The 15,381-nt window shown below is 37.5% G+C and overlaps 2 protein-coding genes across 2 annotated transcripts in view; both read left to right on the top strand.

Annotated features, from left to right (window-relative positions):
• Nucleotides 1–15,381, top strand: part of LOC144979954 (Golgi pH regulator-like) — an 87,382-nt gene that overhangs the window by 29,917 nt on the left and 42,084 nt on the right.
• On the top strand, nucleotides 3,362–14,136 carry LOC144979952 (uncharacterized). Its single transcript, XM_078927296.1, has 2 exons — nucleotides 3,362–9,529; nucleotides 9,752–14,136. Exon 1 carries the CDS (start codon nucleotides 4,549–4,551, stop codon nucleotides 9,001–9,003), a length of 4,455 nt encoding a protein of 1,484 aa, XP_078783422.1. The 5' UTR covers nucleotides 3,362–4,548; the 3' UTR covers nucleotides 9,004–9,529; nucleotides 9,752–14,136.

Genomic DNA, 15,381 nt, shown 5'->3' with positions numbered 1-15,381 from the left:
TTATTTATTATTTTTATTTATTAATTAATTATTTTTACTATAATAATAATAATAATAATAATAATATAATAATAATAATAATAATAATAATAATAATAATAATAATAATAATAATAATTATTATTATTATTATTATTATTATTATTATTATTATTATTATTATTATTATTATTTATATTATTATTATTATTATCATTTTTTGCCTCGTCTGCTACCGTTTCATACACTCTTGTTCAGATCTTCATCTTACGATGAAGCGCAGAAGGGTGTAATGGTTAATTTTATCTTTTACCATCTCCTAACCAACCATAAAAATATCGTCCATTCGTTACGATACGAGTAACAATTTTCTAATTCTGATTTATTTTGTACATCACAAAATTTAAAGGATTTTGTTATAGTTGTACAGCTATAAAAACTCGACAAAGTGTTTGATATCGCATTTTGTTGTTATGTATGAAATTTGTTTGAATAAAAACAAGGTAGTTTTGTGTTGGGTGGGTGGGTGTAATAAAATCCTATAAATAGGATTATCTGCTAATTTTTATATATTTGTCTTTTTAGACTTCTTCAATGACAAACGTAAGTGGCTTTGACCGATTGTTTCAGATTATCATCATCATTTTCATCAAAAACATCATCATCATCATCATCATCATCATCATCATCATCATCATCATCATCATCATCATCATCATCATCATCATCATCATCATCATCATCATCATCATTCTCACCATATCAACCTCATCATCATCATCATCATCATCATCATCATCATCATCATCATCATCATCATCATCATCATCATCATCACCATCATCATCATTCTCACCATATCAACCTCATCATCATCATCATCATCATCATCATCATCATCATCATCATCATCATCATCATCATCATCATCATCATATCAATATTTAAAATCGCCCCCATTGACATCATGATTAAATGTTGTATTTATAATATATACGAAGTTTTCATTAATGATACGTATTAAAATCATATTTTGTTTATGTCATCATAACCTTGAAAGTTGATAATGCATTATACTTACATTTAATCTTGGGGCAGTTTTTAATTGAATTTCAACATTTCAATACTCTTAAATATTCTTAGATACAGAATTAGGTGTTAAAATGGAAAAAAAAGAATTCGTATTGAATTAGGGAGGTAATTATCAATACCTGATTAATCACATCAATTATAATATTATGAAGCCCATTGAACATGGTAAATTCGTGAAAATGCTCTAGAACAATGTTCTAAAGATAAATGAATATAACAGCTTAATATATTTATATATATATATATATATATATATATATATATATTATATATATATATATATATATATATATATATATATATATATATATATATCAAGGACAACTATACTGAAAGGACTGACAGATTATCATCATCATGTTCATAATAAACATCACCTTCAGTCCCCGCTAGTGGGGGCCAACTAAAAATATAGAAAATTCAAACCATAATAACAGCAGGGGCATTATATGGCAAAATCTACCTTTTTAGAGAATGATTATGAATTCTGGGTCCAAAAAAATCTTTAATGATTATTATTATTATTATCATTTTTTTTGCTTCGTCTGCTACCGTTTCATACACTCTTGTTCAGATCTTCATCTTACGATGAAGCGCAGAAGGGTGTAATGGATAATTTTATCTTTAACCATCTCCTAACCAACCATAAAAATATCGTCCATTCGTTACGATGCGAGTAACAATTTTCTAATTCTGATTTATTTTGTACATCACAAAATTTAAAGGATTTTGTTATAGTTGTACAGCTATAAAAACTCGACAAAGTGTTTGATATCGCATTTTGTTGTTATGTATGAAATTTGTTTGAATAAAAACAAGGTAGTTTTGTGTTGGGTGGGTGGGTGTTAAGTTTCATGGAAAACTCTGAAAATGTTTGGCAAGTAGACAAGTAAGCCTTAACAACGCCATTGTCACATCTCACATCTGTCTTTAGTACTTTACACCTAAATCTACCGTGTTTTTTGACATAGGGGAAACCCAAAACGTCCCACATCCTTTGTTAAATATAATGAAGCTTCTGTTTTTATATCATTGTTATTCATTTCTTTTATCGACACGCAAATTATGGTTTATTTACAAATTTACTAAAAATAAATCCAAGTAGTGAGTATGAATTAGCATTGATATGAAATTGTTCACCTATTCCAACTATAAATAGGATAATCTGCTAATTTTTATATATTTGTCTTTTTAGGCTCCATCGAAAAACGTAAGTGGCTTTGACCTATTGTTTCAGATTATCATCATCATTTTCATCATAAACATCAGCATCATCATCATCATCATCATCATCATCATCATCATCATCATCATCATCATCATCATCATCATCACCATCATCATCATTCTCACCATATCAACCTCATCATCATTGTCACAAAGTGACAATGCCAAAGAGTGAGTCGGTGGTCTGCAGAACCTCCGTCCCAGTCAATGGCCTTAAAGGGTTGCTAACGTCCAACAAATTGACCAGCCCAACAAACTAACAATCAGAGAATGATAAGTAAATTTTCATATTTCATATAATTTATTAATGCAAATTACTCTCTCACACTCTCTCTCATTCGCACATGTAATGACGAACACTCAATTCACTAGACAGTAACGATGAACGTGGAACAATGAATAAGTCACATAAGTCACAAACAGATTTCACAAGAAGGTGGGGCCCCTTACCTTTACAGAACACATAGAACACAACATGAACTGTCCGTCACAGGTCCGTCAGGGCTTCTTCCTCTTGTCGAGATGATGCAGTCTGTCGTCCTTTCTTTCTACTGTCACAATTTGTACTGTCCAACTTCTCTTTGAATCTAAGGCGTCGGCCTTATAGCAATACAACTAAAATGTCCACGGCTTTGGCCGGATATGAACAATATTCATATGGTATACTATCGATGGCATCGGCCAAGGATAAGGCTTTTAAAATGTTCTGGCTTTGGCCACAAATCAAAAGAAGAAAGGTCTTACATCCAAAATTCAACAGGGTTAAAGTTAATTCATATAATAGTTTCTTTGGCTTTGGCCCCAAATCAACAGGCCCACACAAGGCCTGTAACAATTAAAATCACAGTTTGATTTTAATAAAATTAAGTACAACTCTTGCAAAACAGCATCGGCTGAACTTTGCATAGAGACTAAAATACGTCCGAATCGTCAGACGGCCAACTGGTGAATGGGGCCAAAGCCAAAGAAACTATTATATGAATTAACTTTAACCCTTTTGAATTTTGGATGTAAGAATTTTCTACTTTTGATTTGTGGCCAAAGCCAGAACATTTTAAAAGCCTTATCCTTGGCCGATGCCATCGATAGTATACCATATGAATATTGTTCATATCCGGCCAAAGCCGTGGACATTTTAGTTGTATTGCTATAAGGCCGACGCCTTAGATTCAAAGAGAAGTTGGACAGTACAAATTGTGACAGTAGAAAGAAAGGACGACAGACTGCATCATCTCGACAAGAGGAAGAAGCCCTGACGGACCTGTGACGGACAGTTCATGTTGTGTTCTATGTGTTCTGTAAAGGTAAGGGGCCCCACCTTCTTGTGAAATCTGTTTGTGACTTATGTGACTTATTCATTGTTCCACGTTCATCGTTACTGTCTAGTGAATTGAGTGTTCGTCATTACATGTGCGAATGAGAGAGAGTGTGAGAGAGTAATTTGCATTAATAAATTATATGAAATATGAAAATTTACTTATCATTCTCTGATTGTTAGTTTGTTGGGCTGGTCAATTTGTTGGACGTTAGCAACCCTTTAAGGCCATTGACTGGGACGGAGGTTCTGCAGACCACCGACTCACTCTTTGGCATTGTCACTTTGTGACATTTTTGGTGGAGCTGCCGGGTACTTTTGCTGACGTTTAACAGGTTGATTTTTGTCTAATACTGATGGTCAGGGGTGATTTGTAATTGACTCTCACCTCATCCGTTACTCACTCATAAAGACAGTTTATATTTTGTTGACTGACGTAAGACTGTATAGTCGTATCCCATGACATTGAATAGGAACTTGCACTGTCATTGATTTATTGCCTTTTGTTAAACGACATCGGCTAAGGTGCAACCTTCTGTTATTGTTGTCACTTGCTGGTTATCTTAAACCAGTTGTCTGTCGCTGAGATTTACGTGAATTGGGTCAGATTGACTTGTTATTTTAAACTGAGTTGGGAACAGGGAGCGTCGATACCTACTGAAGTGTTGTTACACATCATCGCTGATTATTTTATTTGCCATTAAAGGCGAGAAGAAATGATAATTGCTTGAAGTAAGTAATTATTGCAATATTTAAATTCATTCGTCAGTTATACCCGAAGGTATATAAATTTCCACTAGTTGATATTGTTGACTGATTTTCTATTTGTATAATTACAAAGACTTTGTTTTTAAGTTTCTCTTGCTTGCTCAAGTGTTTTAACTTCTTTGCTTCATTTTATTGAACTACATTGTCTTTTCCTTTCTTGAACCATCATGGATGTTGAGAAATTAATCAAACTCGGTGCTCAACTGGCATTGGAAGGTGAGGCTTTAAGGAAATGGGTAGATGAACAAATAAAGCAGGAAGAGGCTCGCAAGACGGATGCTCTGAATGAGGTCAAGGCGCGAAGGGAGCACGAGCGAGAACAAAGGGAGCACGAAAGAGAGCAAAGAGAACACGATCGAGAATCGGCAAAGGAGGAGAGCGCCCGCGAAGAGAAGAAACTGGAGCTGAAAGCCGCTCTTTTGGAAAGAGAGTTGGAGTTGGAAAGACTGAAGGTACAGCATCCAACTCATGCCTCCTCCGGGACTCATGTGCCGTCGTCGTCGGTCGGGAAGAGCCCACGACTACCGCCGCTTGATGATAGGAGAGATGATGTCTCGAGTTACATCTCGCGATTTGAGAGGCATGTTTCTGCCAATAACTGGCACAGTTCTGACTGGGCAACCCACCTGGGTGCCCTACTGTCCGGAAAGGCCCTGGAAGTTTATACCCGTATGGACGAGGCCGATGCCAAAGACTTCGGGAAGGTCAGGGACGCTCTGCTCGCGCATTACAATTTGACGGAGGATGGGTTTGCCGCACGCTTCCGTACAAGTAGGCCAGAGCATGGAGAGCGTATGGGCCAATTTAAGATTAGAATTGCTGGGTACCTGGACAGGTGGATTTCTTTGGCGGGGAAAAACAAATCCGACGCTGAAGAGATTATAGATCTGATGCTGAAGGAGCAGCTAATCAATTCATGTGGCCGGGATTTACAGGTGTTTCTCAAGGAAAGGAAACCTGGGAACACGGAAGAAGTTGTCAAGTTGGTTGAAAATTATGTGGAGGCGCACGGGGCGATGAACGCCTATTCTAGGCCTCACTCGACCATGCCTAGGACGGGTAAGGAGTCATCATTGACAATGAAGCCGACGAAGGATGAGCGTCATATGAAGGCCATGGAGACGAGTTCAATGGGGGCGCAGAAGGACAACCGGATGACTTGTCATCGATGCTCCAAACCTGGCCATATCGCTCGCGATTGCCGACAGAAGCCACACCAGCTCTCTGCTCTTCGAGCGGAAGTTCCAACGTGTGCATTTTGCAAACGACGGGGTCACACTGAAGAAAACTGCTGGAAGAAACGTGACCGTGTGTCACATACTGCGGCGTCATTGACCACAGAACTGGAGTGCAAAAATCACCACGGATCTATGGAACTCAAATGTGGGTGCACTGTACCCGTGATCTCCGCAGCTTGCACAGCAGACGACAACCATCAATTCTCGTGTATGCCAGTGGCAACAGGCTTCATTGACGGGAAGCGTGTGACTGTTCTGCGTGACAGCGGTTGTAGCTGCGTGGTGGTACGCAAGGGAATATTGTCACCAGAAAAAGTGAGCGACAAGAAAGTACCGGTTTCGCTTGCAGATGGTAGCATTGCAACAGCCTCCGTGGTAGAAGCGGAGTTGAGATGTCCATACTACGATGGGCCGGTTTCGGCAATGCAAATGGACGACACATTGTATGATGTAATTGTAGGGAATATTCCCAATGCAAAATGTCCAGGAATTGCCATTGGGGAAGTGAATGCGGTGGAGACGAGGTCAGCTGCGCACAAGAAGGGCAAGAAGCCATTGACGACGCCGATTGCGTCAAATATCGACATCACTGTCAAGCAGTTAGTGGAGAAACAGACTAACGACCAGACACTGACGAAGTGCAGGCAGATGGCACAGACCGGAGAGGTAAGACAGACTGGCCGATCTAACGAGACTTGGTATGGTTTCGAAGATGGTGTCCTCGTCCGGTATTTTAGGTCAAAGCTGACCAATCATGGAGATGTCATGAGACAATTGGTCGTGCCGAAGGACCTTAGACCCACGGTCATGAAGTTGGGTCATGAAAGTATACTTGCTGGGCACATGGCCGCAAAGAAGACTACTGACCGGATTCTCAACGAGTTCTTCTGGCCCAGCGTGTGGACCGATGTCCAGAGATTTTGCCAGTCGTGTGACCGATGTCAGCGATCGGCACCTAGAGGGCGAATACCCAAAGTGCCACTTGAGACTGTACCCTTGATAGATGAACCGTTTAAAAGGGTGGCCATTGACATTATTGGACCAATAATTCCAGCATCAGAAAAGGGGTACAGATACATTTTGACAGTAGTTGATTACTGTACCAGGTATCCTGAAGCGATGCCTATGAAGTCTATGGAGACTGAAACCGTGGCTGAGGCTCTGGTAGATATTTTTAGCCGGATAGGAATCCCGCGAGAATTCCTTACCGATCGAGGCACTCAGTTTACATCGGAACTGATGTCTGAGGTATGTCGACTCTTGTCAGTGAGACAGCTCACGACAACTCCATACCATCCTCAGTGTAACGGACTAGTGGAGCGCTTCAACGGGACTTTGAAGTCCATGCTGAAGAAGTTAACAGCAGAGCATGAGAGAGATTGGGACAGATATATTAATGCCGCTCTCTTTGCCTATAGGGAAGCACCACAGGAGTCGCTCGGATTCTCACCATTTGAACTACTTTACGGTAGGTCGGTGAGGGGACCACTTACCATTTTGAGGGAATTGTGGTCAAGAGAAGTGGAGGATGAAGAAGTCAAGACCACGTACCAATATATTGTGGATCTCAGAGAGAAAATGGAGAACACAATAAAGCTAGCTCAGGAGAGTTTGGGAGCGTCCTCACTGAGAAGCAAACATTATTTCGACGGAAAGGCTAGACAGAGGTCTTTCCAGGAAGGAGACAAAGTGTTGTTACTGCTACCAACAAAGCGCAACAAGTTGCAAGTTAAGTGGCAAGGACCATACACTGTTGTGAAGAGAGTTGGGAGGAACGACTACACAATTGAAGTCGATGGTGACGAGAGGACATACCATATCAACCTGCTGAAAAGGTACTATGAAAGAGAGTCGCAGGAAGCTGTGGGGCTGCTTCAGTGCGCAGTTGCAGCTATCGTCCATGAAGAGGAAGTGACTGATGGAAGTGACATAGATAGTGATACCGTGCGTATAGAGTTGCCGAAGCAACGTCAGACTGAAACAATCCATGACGTCACAATTGGCACAACCTTGTCACCATTACAAAGAAGCGAGCTGGAGGGCGTTCTCAAGAAGTTTGAGGATGTGATGACGGATGTACCGGGCTGCACCAATGTGTATGAATATGACATCCGGCTCACCACTGACACTCCAGTAAGGAAGAAGCCATACCCAGTGCCTCAAGCGATGAAGGAAACGCTCAGACAGGAAGTCACGACGATGCTTGAGTCTGGGATTATTGAGCCTTCCGATAGCTCGTATTGTTCCCCTTCTGTCATTGTTCGGAAGAAGGACGGGTCAAACCGATATTGCGTGGATTATCGTGCCCTGAACAATATTACAGTGTTTGATGCTGAGCCAATGCCACGCCTTGATGATCTGTTCCAGCAGATTGGCCCGGAATGCAATTACCTGACGAAAATTGATTTAGTCCGTGGGTATTGGCAAATTCGTCTTTCATCCAAGACCAAGCCCATGACAGCATTTGCAACAGAGCTAGGACTGATGCAATTTACTGTTTTACCTTTTGGCCTCCAAGGTGCACCAGCGGCATTTTCAAGACTTATGAGAAAGGTGCTACGTGGGCTATCAAATGTCAAGAACTACATCGACGACATTTTGATACATCATGCCGACTGGGAAAGTCATCTCAGGTGCATTGAGACGGTTCTTGGTAGGCTGAGACAGGCGAAACTGACAGCGAGACCAACCAAGTGTTTCTTTGGTCTCCCAGAAGTTGAGTTCCTGGGACATAAGTTGGGAAGCGGCAGGATTGCACCCACCATGGAAAAGGTTGAGGCAATCAGATCAGCTGACCCACCTCAGAATAAGAAGCAACTTCGGAGCTTCTTGGGTCTAGCGTCGTTTTATCGTCGTTATGTTCCCAACTTCTCGGCTGTAACGAGCCCGCTTACAGATGCAATTAGAAATGGTATGCCGAACCGTATTGTCTGGGATGAGCCAAAGCGTCGAGCGTTCGAACATGTAAAGAACGTGCTTATATCAGAGCCTGTTTTGCAACTTCCTGACTTTTCAAAGTCATTTATCCTCTCGACTGATGCCAGTGATACCGGAGTTGGCGCTATCATGAGCCAAGAACATGAAGGAGAGAAATTCCCTGTAATCTTTCTTAGCAGGAAACTGTTGCCAAGGGAGCAACGTTACTCTGTTGTGGAGCGTGAATGTCTTGCTCTAGTTTGGGCAATACAGAAGTTGAGCACGTATCTTGTCGGGAGACAATTTGTCATTGAGACAGATCACGCGCCTCTTCTTTACTTGAATCGAGCAAAGTCCGAGAATGGCAGACTCATGCGTTGGGCTCTGTTATTGAGTCAGTATCGGTTCACCCTGAGGTCTGTTAAGGGAACTGACAACCATGGGCCAGACTTCTTGTCTCGGATGTGAACATTTCGTTCAAATTATTGTAACAAAATGGTGTTTTTGTCTTAAGAAGGGGGCTGTGTCACGAAATGTTATTATTAATGTTTTATTAAGTTTATTGTGTACGCTAATCCCAATGTTATCCTTAGTTCGTGATGTCCCGATGTGATGATCATATCGCATTCGTCCTTTTGTAGTTGACTTCTCTGGAATAGATAAAGGGACATAGGGACCTGGTGTTGAGTAGAACCGTTTTAATGGCTTTAGTTTGAGGTCGGAAATTCTATTTCACAGTTCGTGGATTTTCCCGCGAGTCATTTCCGGGCACACAAAGAGAGACCATTTTTTTTTTTTTTAAAGTATTTCTTTTCTTTTAAAATTCTGTTTCTTGGTTTTTGTAAAACTTTCATCCTTCCCATTCACCAGTTGGCCGTCTGACGATTCGGACGTATTTTAGTCTCTATGCAAAGTTCAGCCGATGCTGTTTTGCAAGAGTTGTACTTAATTTTATTAAAATCAAACTGTGATTTTAATTGTTACAGGCCTTGTGGTTGGTGGAATTATTCATTTGATTCAATCTTTCTGCTTATATTATGAGTTTATTAATACTAGTGATTTTCTAATTTAATAGTTTGTGCCAAGCACGTAGGAGAGTGACCACGTGTGTTGAGAAGTTTATAGTGTTGTGATATGTGTAAAGGTGATCTAGTTTAAGTATTATTGCTTTTGTTTTTCTATGGTTAATTAAATATTGTTTTCTTTCCCATTCTAGTGGGCCTGTTGATTTGGGGCCAAAGCCAAAGAAACTATTATATGAATTAACTTTAACCCTTTTGAATTTTGGATGTAAGACTTTTCTACTTTTGATTTGTGGCCAAAGCCAGAACATTTTAAAAGCCTTATCCTTGGCCGATGCCATCGATAGTATACCATATGAATATTGTTCATATCCGGCCAAAGCCGTGGACATTTTAGTTGTATTGCTATAAGGCCGACGCCTTAGATTCAAAGAGAAGTTGGACAGTACAAATTGTGACAGTAGAAAGAAAGGACGACAGACTGCATCATCTCGACAAGAGGAAGAAGCCCTGACGGACCTGTGACGGACAGTTCATGTTGTGTTCTATGTGTTCTGTAAAGGTAAGGGGCCCCACCTTCTTGTGAAATCTGTTTGTGACTTATGTGACTTATTCATTGTTCCACGTTCATCGTTACTGTCTAGTGAATTGAGTGTTCGTCATTACATGTGCGAATGAGAGAGAGTGTGAGAGAGTAATTTGCATTAATAAATTATATGAAATATGAAAATTTACTTATCATTCTCTGATTGTTAGTTTGTTGGGCTGGTCAATTTGTTGGACGTTAGCAACCCTTTAAGGCCATTGACTGGGACGGAGGTTCTGCAGACCACCGACTCACTCTTTGGCATTGTCACTTTGTGACAATCATCATCATCATCATCATCATCATCATCTCATCATCATCATCATCATCATCATCATCATCATCATCATCATCATCATCATCATCATCATCACCATAATCATCATTCTCACCATATCTACCTCATCATCATCATCATCATCATCATCATCATCATCATCATCATCATCATCATCATCATCATCATCATCACCATCATCACCACCACCACCATCAAAATCGTCATCAATATCATTATCATCATATCAATATTTAAAATCGCCCCATTGACATCATGATTAAATGTTGTATTTATAATATATACGAAGTTTTCATTAATGATACGTATTAAAATCATATTTTGTTTATGTCATCATAACCTTGCAAGTTGATAATGCATTATACTTACATTTAATGTTGGGGTAGTTTTTAATTGAATTTCAACATTTCAATACTCTTGAATATTCTTAGATACAGAATTAGGTGTTAAAATGAAAAAAAAAAGAATTCGTAATGAATTAGGGAGGTAACTATCAATACCTGATTAATCACATCAATTATAATATTGTGAAGCCCATTGAACATGGTAAATTCGTGAAAATGCTCTAGAGCAATGTTCTAAAGATAAATGAATATAACAGCTTAATATATATATATATATATATATATATACAACTATACTGAAAGGACTGACAGATTATCATCATCATGTTCGTCATAAACATCATCTTCAGTCCCCGCTAGTGGGGGCCAACTAAAAATATAGAAAATTCAAACCATAATAACAGCAGGGGCATTATATGGCAAGATCTACCTTTTTAGAGAATGATTATGAATCCTGGGTCCAAAAAAATCTTTAATGATTATTATTATTATTATTATTATTGTTATTATTATTATTATTATTATTATTATTATTATTATTATTATTATTATTATTATTATTATTATTATTATTATCAGCCGTGAATAAGCGTAGCCAAGAAACGGAAAGGATGAGTATTTAGTTATTCTAAAAACTGACCTGATAGTGATTGATTCAGGATGATTTCTTTAGAAGCTTGATTAATGAATGTACATGTAACGTGATGATGAGGATGAGGGTGAACAATTAGATGAAGGGGAAAGGAGTGTACAATATCAACAAAGGGAGGTAATCTGTGGAGGATGATCCCAAGAAAAATATGAATACCAAAATATCTACTAAGGGATGCGCTACATATATCGTAGTTGTAATTAGGATCTCTCGAATTTATTAATTTTTTAATTTTGTGAACACTATTTCATCCCTATAAGGGACGATCGGTCTGCCAGGTAGAATTTTCATTGTAACACCTGCAGACCAGTGTCTTTCACAAATAACAAATTCTGTCGGTTGTGGTTCAATATCATTATGAGGAGAGAGTTTGTTTAACCATGTTTCCCATTCTGGTTCCTCTTCAGGCAATCTGAACACACAACATTTGTTGGCTTTATTGTAGTTATCATTGCAATTCGCAACATCACAATTTTCCCCATCTTGAATTTGCTAACAAATCACGTCCATGAACATCAGACCCACAAGAGGCAAAAGTTCATGGGAGGCAAAACATTCGGAGTACTGGTTCATTCCATATAGTCAATGGACTAGCATCAGATTCATAGTTCCATTCCATTCCATAGCCACATAGTTTTAATTAATAAAGTAACTTATTAGATCAATGAGAGTATAGTCAGAGTACAATAGTCGGATTCTTAATAAGGGGCGCGCCTTTTTCTTCTTTTTTCTCAGCTGTTCACAATGTACAGCTGCAAAAAATTATATGAACCTCTGGATCATTTTGTCTAAATAAAAAATATTTTTTCACGAATTTTAAAACAATAGGAAAGTATTTCGCTTATTAAAATCGAAAACTGGTAAGGATCGGAACCCAAATATGATTATAGAGTGAAAAATATGATTTTCCGCTTATCCATTTTCAAACAAAAAATTGTTAAAATGGAATGTTCAGTTAATTGAAACTTATATGATGTTCGTACAGAATCCGAATATGAAGGAACGACAGACATGCTTACATTTTATAAAAATCAATATACGTTATTGATGAATACAAATGAAAGTGAACATTACGCGCTTCCAACATTATTTTGATTTCAAATTTTTGATAAATAGATTATTATTTATGCCAAAGAGGATTACATACATTTAATGTAGACCAGTCAAAAGTAGAAATTCATCAATTTATGATACAGTGTTTCCGCAATTATGTGCTTGTGTTCAACAACAACGTAACAACAATAACATGCGAAACTCAGGGCTGATTGTGAAATTCCAATTCCATAGCTGTCCTCTTTAATGGCTTATCGATAGATACAAGTAGACTTTTTTCGCAGCTTTACGAGAGAGAAACCGATAGAGATTCTGCATCATATCGTATTGTTTAAGAGCTTATCGGTTTAAAAGAAAACTTAAAATGCTGTGTGAAACGTTCATGCATAGATACAATTTTTCAAAGTTAAATATAAACATTCATTGTTAATTTGACAATTTTGAGTATTTAATCACTAATTCAAATGAGTTAAAGCTAGAGATTCATATCAGTCTTCGGTAATTGCGACGTGATGTAAATAAAAAGCAATAAATTACAAAGTCAAAATCGGATGCAAACTACATAAGTTGTATAACAGTTATTTAATGTGTGTTGCTTTTATTCGGAAAATAGTATTAGGTGAACTCATAACCACTAGCCGGAACTACCGTGTTACAAGATTAATTTGAAAAACGATGAATTCATCTTACTTTGAGGTGCGAAAATGTTTACATTTTGAGCAGTGTAAAATCTCTAATTTTATGACAGCGGTTTTAAAGTAGCTTTTTATAGGTCGTGAAGAAGAAATCTGTTTTTTGATATGGCATCACAATACGGGCCAAAATTTTATTCAGTTAAGAGAAATTGATTCGGAGGTTGACACAAAGTTTTACAACTTTTGATAGAGGGAAATCTGAGAAAAACTAGAAATACACGCGCCATTCATAAAAAATCTGACTAATATGTACTATAGTTCATTCCTAACAGTCAATGAGTAGCATCAGAATCAGATCCATAGTTCCCTTCCATGTAGTCAAGAGTTAATTAATAGAGTTACATCTCAGATCACTGAGACAAAACTATATATTCAGACTACTAGTTCATTCCTTTCAGTCAATGGAGTAACATCAGATCGATAATTCCCTCCCATAGTTACAGGGATAATTAGAGTGAGCGAGTTGAGTGAGTGTAACTTGTAACTGTAACAGTAACATCTCAGATCAATGAGGCAAAACTTAATACTCTATATTCAGAGTACGAGTCCCATACGATTGACAGTCAAATCAGCAACACCAGATCCATGTAATTGGCATATATCATATATGGTAATATCAGACCCACTAACTATTCTAGCTATCTATCAATAGCAATGACTACTGCTAGTAGTAGTAGATAGTAGTAGTAGAAAGGACTGTTCAAGTTGTGAAGTTGACGTGACGAGAAAAAGGGCCCTCTAGACTTATACACTAGACTAATACAATAAAGTCAATATTTATCAGTTAACCATATAGTTATAGAAAAAAAGATATAAATATAAAGCCATAGGCCATAATAAAATAAGAAACAGTAAATCCGAATCAGGATGTCGGAGTCTGATCACCATAATATCTGTGCGACTCGACAGAGCAAGCACGACAATGGGTCCAACTATCGTCTGCAGGAACTACAGCCAGATGCTAATTCTAAACATTCTTAAATAATAATTATTACGCAATTATTAATGGTACTTACCACTTTTCAAAGATTCTGGTTCAATAAATTAGCCATAGATATTAAAAGGAATGGAAAGCAGATTCGTACTTTCGATTTTTAAAAATGATAACAAACCCAATCACTCAAGTTTGTAAGAGGGCGTCATAAAAAATAATTCATACTTTCCTGTACAACTGTTGATAGTTCACTACTTTTTGTATATTTTCATATCATTCAAGACATAAGAAATATTATTTAAAACTTATGGTCGCCAATTACCCAATTTCTTATAAAGTACCGAAATTATAAGAACAGAATAAATTATTGCGAATTCAAGGAAATTGTACCAAGGCAGAAAAGTAGTTTTGCTTGAAGTCGTTATCCAACCAATGGCCCCCACTAGCGGGGTCTGAAGATTCCACATGTCAATCCTTTCAGTATAGTAGTCCTTTATATATATATATATATATATATATATATATATATATATATATATATATATATATATATATATATATATATATATAGCCATTAATATATAAATACATTACTTAAAAACCAAAATAGACGGCAGAGAAAGAAGATAAGCACGTTCTTTCTGTGTCGAGACCTTGGAATGGAAAATGTAATTATTTCTTTCTCTGTCGTTTATCTGGGTTTTAATTGTTTTGTTTTTGTCTTTGTTCTTTGTTCGCTGAAGAAAGGTTTTGAACCCGAAACGTTCCGTGAATGTTTTTTTGTTTTTTTTTTTTTGTTCTTTTTTTTTTTTAAAGCTGTTATAATCATGTTTGTCTATTACTGTTTACTACAGTCCCCAACTTCTACCAGCTTATAATATCACTGTTAAAATGTTCATATTTTAAAAGGAACATTAGTTAACAATCTCTTCCAATATCCTATACACCATGGAATCTCAGGGTATTGTTTATGAGACAAGGAAAAATAGTCTCCTTTTAACTCAATAGATCTATGGCAAAAATAAAAACATTTTCTCTAATGATTTTTTAAAAAGAGACAAAGTAGTTTTTTAAATTAAAAAAAAAAATCCTTCAGAGCAATTTGACCCTTGGAACTATAGCTTATCCCTCTTTCTTTGGCGGTAAATGGACAATAGCAATTGCTTGCTACCCTTTGGAAGGGAATCTAGTCTATTGCAAAGTACTTTCCGTCAGATCGAACAGAACCAGTTACCCAATCACTGCTGGTGGACAGGGGTAAA

The sequence above is a fragment of the Berghia stephanieae genome, chromosome 9, assembly GCF_034508935.2.
Source record: "Berghia stephanieae isolate SIO BIC M18660-M18661 chromosome 9, UCSD_Bste_1.3, whole genome shotgun sequence".
Classification (NCBI taxonomy): Eukaryota; Metazoa; Mollusca; class Gastropoda; order Nudibranchia; family Aeolidiidae; genus Berghia; species Berghia stephanieae.
Note: the sequence above shows the minus strand (reverse complement) of the source record. Positions and strands in the feature narration are given on the sequence as shown.